Source organism: Parasteatoda tepidariorum, chromosome 3 (genome assembly GCF_043381705.1).
Source record: "Parasteatoda tepidariorum isolate YZ-2023 chromosome 3, CAS_Ptep_4.0, whole genome shotgun sequence".
Classification (NCBI taxonomy): Eukaryota; Metazoa; Arthropoda; class Arachnida; order Araneae; family Theridiidae; genus Parasteatoda; species Parasteatoda tepidariorum.
Window position 1 is genome coordinate 91,113,461 of NC_092206.1, and position 5,060 is coordinate 91,118,520.

General features: G+C 32.6%; 1 protein-coding gene across 1 annotated transcript; it reads left to right on the forward strand.

Moving 5' to 3' along the window:
* The first annotated feature begins 2,760 nt into the window (after nucleotides 1–2,760).
* LOC107437733 (acid-sensing ion channel 4-A-like) lies at nucleotides 2,761–4,074 on the forward strand. Its single transcript, XM_016049825.3, has one exon. It carries the CDS (start codon nucleotides 2,761–2,763, stop codon nucleotides 4,072–4,074), a length of 1,314 nt encoding a protein of 437 aa, XP_015905311.3.
* Nucleotides 4,075–5,060: the final 986 nt, after the last annotated feature.

Here is a 5,060-nt window from a genome sequence, read left to right on the forward strand (position 1 = left end):
ATTATATTAATCTCGGAGGAGTAGAAAGCGTCACCAGACTGTTTAAAAAACTTGAACTTTTCGGTAGAACTTGAAATTCACAGAGGAACATTTACTAGTAAGCCGATCAGTGGACAAACAATTTCGCAAATGGATATAAACAGGTTGATTGTAGTCCTAAGTGATACTACTGTGTCCTCAACGCAGTAATACGTTCAAAGTCAAGCAAATTAATTCATCCAATTCATTGCCGCTTGTGTATTGGGTGTTTTTATAATATCCTGGTCTATTAGCAACAGCAATCATAAAATTCTGAGTATAAAACGTAGTTTAAAAGTCAACACCGTTTAGATGGTTAGTCCACAACACTTGCATCATTAACAGGTTAACACAGAAAGTAGCGAGAAACATCATCGCAGCAGTTTGACAATGAGGCAGTCGGTGGTTATTTCCGAAAACTGATCTCGATCCGTGGTAGGCAGATGGAAAGAAGCTCTCGGCTCGGTGAGCCCACCAGACACGTCTGCTTCAAACAGTCTATGATTACCATATAAGTTTACCCATATATTTTATTCTCTCATTGATCTCATTCATCAGTGTTGCACAACATTAAAAAGCAAAAAAGAAAGGGAGAAGGTTAGAAGTCTAGGTTAATAGCTAATCTGAGCAGGATGCATAAGGCAGGGATAACAGAACAATATATTTACGATAAAATAATTATATACAACTATGTACAGCTTTTAAATTGATGGGAAAGGTCTCCATGAGACGAGAGAGAATACCGTTACGGTTTCGTATTTGTTCATCGATGATTTCAAAGTTAAAGACGTCTACGTAGTGGTGCATCTCATTCTTACTCTGAAGAATTTAGCATTCAGACTAGCAAGGTGCTCGTGGATAACAGGAACCCTGAGATTTCTTCGGAGTTGAGATTCAAAAGTATCGTTTGGCGGGCATGGTGTTGTCAGGGTCATTGCCAGCCTCACTCAATTAAATTTAAATATTACTGTGACACGTTTCATATTTTCTTCTCCCCAGCATCTCATAGTATGCCCTTCTTCCCCACATTAAAGACCTTCAGAAACACCTTATCTCAATTTGTGTGGTATATCTTCCTATACATTAAAATCTAATGGTGGTGTTGCACTTTTTCATTACTGTTCGTGCATTTTTATTGAATCGAAAAATCACGTGGTAGGATCCAGTTTTTCTTCATTCATTTCCATGGTGTTTTGATTGCATAAAAGTCATAAAAGTATTGTTTTTCAATAAATATTTTTGTATCCCTAATTTAAAATAATTTTCCGGTACCAATATAATTACGCTTTTCATTAAATAGTTTAAAACTAAGAGAATTGTTTATTATTATTATAATCCTGCTCTACATTTTAAGATAAAGCTATTTAATAAGGTGGTTTAATTTTATTCACCATTTTACAATTATTATTCTTGTGAAAATAACATTATATACTGTTATTAATTACAGTTAAAGAGATCTGTTAAATGATTTATAACTTAACGATCAGCTTCATGCACCAATGCAATGCAGGCAAAAATAGTATTTAATATATTCGCCCGGTTGGTAAGCAAAAATATTAAATTACGGCTGTGAAGTCATCAAATTATAACAATATAAAAGTTAGTTTAAAAGAGGATTATTTAAAAAATTTACTTCTGTTCTAAATAGTTATAATAGTAATAGATAATAATATTTGGATGTGGGAAGTGGAATCACAAGCGTAAGCAAAAATAATTCTTTTAGTACATATATATTAAGTGAGTAATTTTGATTTTAAAAGAAAAACTGTTTTCTGCAAAGAAGCAGTAATTATTACGAATCAATCATCGGGGCTGGTGAGGGTCAACGAACTATAGGGCTTAGCCCCCCTAGTTCTCTTATGAAATGTATCATTTTTTATGCTGACAGGAATAATTGAAAACATTTTTATTTTCTCAATTTTGCTGTCGCTTTAAAAAAATTATTTCCAGTTCATAGTATCATTGTCTGTATTATAATTAACAACAAAAAGGAAATATAACATTTTATACATCAATTATTCCTAAGTAAAATCCCTGTCTGCGATAAAAAGCTACTGCAGAATACTGAAATATTTATTTCCCATTTAAGTTTCTCATCAGAAATCAGACAATTTAAAGTTTCCTTTTCTTTTAATTTCTTTTTTTCCCTCTTTCATGTATTTTAGAAGTAAATTTATTTTGAGAAAAAATAGTGCATTTGATGACTTCCATGCAAACATCACTTTTGCTACTTAACCGATTACCTGAAGTCACATTTGCGTGACGAAATAAATGGCATAATGTTCCCAGGTTCCAATACTTTGTTTCTTTTTAATACATGTTTAATTATAAATGACACGCTGCATGTCATTCAATTTAGGGATTGCAATTAAATATTGCAGAGTGCGTTGTTTAGAATGAGTGCTTTATCTATATATTTTTTTTAAATAAGGAAATATTATTTCTAGCCTTTCGATCACTTGTAGAAATGCGTTTAAAGGTGGAATATATAATATTTACATGGGACATGATTTTTAAACTGCGAATTGAAGTATAAAACTTTTCTTATGGCACTTAATATAGTTGATAAAATTATATAATCCTAATTTTCTTTTGGATAAATGACCTTTCTGACATAAATTATTTTAATTAAAATTCTTATCTGTTTTAATTTCAAAATCAAGGTAAAAAAGAAAATATATAAATAATCGCTGCTGATAAATAGATTGAACTGATAGTTTTGTTTTTCTCCTAAATAATTAAATGATATTCTTATTAGAAAAAATAATAAAAATTTTGTTTTCAATATTTTGCTTTTTCGCATTTTCGTATAATACTTTCCGATACTTAGACAATTATTTAAGTTACCCCGTTCTTATTGATTTGTCGTTTGAAATCGAAGAAAAGAACAATGTTCCCTCTGTCACCATCTGCAATTTAAATCGGATGAAAAGTCTGTATCATCCTTGCATGGAAGACAGCGTGCCAATGGAAAATTGTCCAATGCTAAGAGAAGAATCTGGGTATTTACCATTCTTAATTTCGTCTGAAAGAAGGAATTTGTTCTCGCGTGGAACCTACAACAACAAAACAAATCACCATCTCGGAAATTTTGAATTAGAGTTCCTTACTAATTATTCGAATATGGATGAGAAAAGTAGAATGTATGCCGGATACCGTTTTCAAGAATTAATCACCAAATGCACTTTCAATGGAAAAAACTGCCAAGCTCAAGATTTCATTTTGTTTCTAAACCTGCAGTATGGAAATTGCTTCACCTTTAAAAATACAGCCGACATAAAAGCAAGCAGATATTTACCTTATCGCACTTTAGAACTTTTCTTGGATATCGATGAAAGTTCCTACATGGATAAAGTATCGCCAAGCCTTGGAATAAAAGTATTAATCCACAATTCCTCGGAACTACCCAATCTGGAAGAAAAAGGAATACTCCTCAGCCCTGGATTTGAGACAAGCATTACTCTTGGCGAAACTGTGATGGAAAGATTACCAATACCTTACAGAGATGAATGCAAAACTTGTGACGCCAACTTGAGTCAAAGCGATTGCATCAAATCGTGTATTCAAAATGCTAGTTACATCAAATGTGGGTGCGTTGATCCAACAATTCATGCAGTTCAAATAAATAAAATACATTGTAATTTGACTGACACAGTGCAAATGTGTTGTTTAGAGGATGCCCTTAAGGATTTGGCTTTCGGCAAATTCGACTGTCAATGTCCATATCCATGTTTATCAGTAAATTTTGATCAGCATGTTTCGAAAGCAGTTTGGCCTTCGAAAATTTTTTTTAACCATTGTCTTACATCTGATAGACAGATTTCATCTTTGATGAGCTGGAATATGCATTTAAAATATTTTAGGGAAAGGTTTGCTTTACTGAAAGTTAATTTCGAATTTTCTAAGAAAGTAATGGTGAAGCAGGTACCTGTTTATCGAAGTGACGAACTTTTCGGTTATTTTGGTGGTGCTCTTGGACTTTGCTTCGGGGCTTCTGCATTTTCATTGTGGGTGACAGTTGAGTATTTAATGAATGCAATAAAACATTTTGTGTAATAGCCAAAAATTGTTTTGTTACATTTATAAATTTAACACTAGAAGTGTATGTTAGTTACAAACAGATCTGGGAAACTTGCTCATGGATGACTAACTTTTTCGATTGATATATATCGAAAATTTGTCCGGAATTATTTAATTTTTTTTAAAAAAAGCTTTTGTTTAATGACTGAAATGAATAGATATTTTGCGATTGTATGAATAAGTATTGGAGAAATAAGTATAAAATATATGTCAGTCCCATAAAAAAGNCAGTGCTGGATTTGAGACAAGCATTACACTTGGCGAAACTGTGATGGAACGATTACCAATACCTTACAAAGATGAATGCAAAACTTATGACGCCAACTTGAGTCAAAGCGATTGCATCAAATCGTGTATTCAAAATGTTAGTTACATCAAATGTGGGTGCGTTGATCCAACAATCCACGCAGTTCAAATAAATAAAAGACATTGTAATTTGACTGATACAGTGCAAATGTGTTGCTTAGAGGATGCCCTTAAGGATTTGGCTACCGGCAAATTCGACTGTCAATGTCCATATCCATGTTTAGCAGTAAATTTTGATCAGCATGTTTCGAAAGCAGTTTGGCCTTCGGAAAATTATTTCAACCAGTTTCTTACATCTGATAACTCTTCTTTGATAAGATGGAAAACGTATTTAAAATATTTTAGGAAAAGGTTTGCTTTGTTGAAAGTTAATTTCGAAGTTTCTAAGAAAGTAATGGTGAAGCAGGTACCTGTTTATCGAAGTGACGAACTTTTCGGTTATTTTGGTGGTGCTCTTGGACTTTGCTTCGGGGCTTCTGCATTTTCATTGTGGGTAAAAGTTGAGTATTTAATGAAAGCAATAAGACATTTTCTGTAATTGCCAAAAATTGTTTTCTTACATTTATAAATTTAACACTAGAAGTGTATGTTAGTTACAAACAGATCTGGGAAACTTGCTCATGCATGACTAACTTTTTCGATTGATATATATCGAA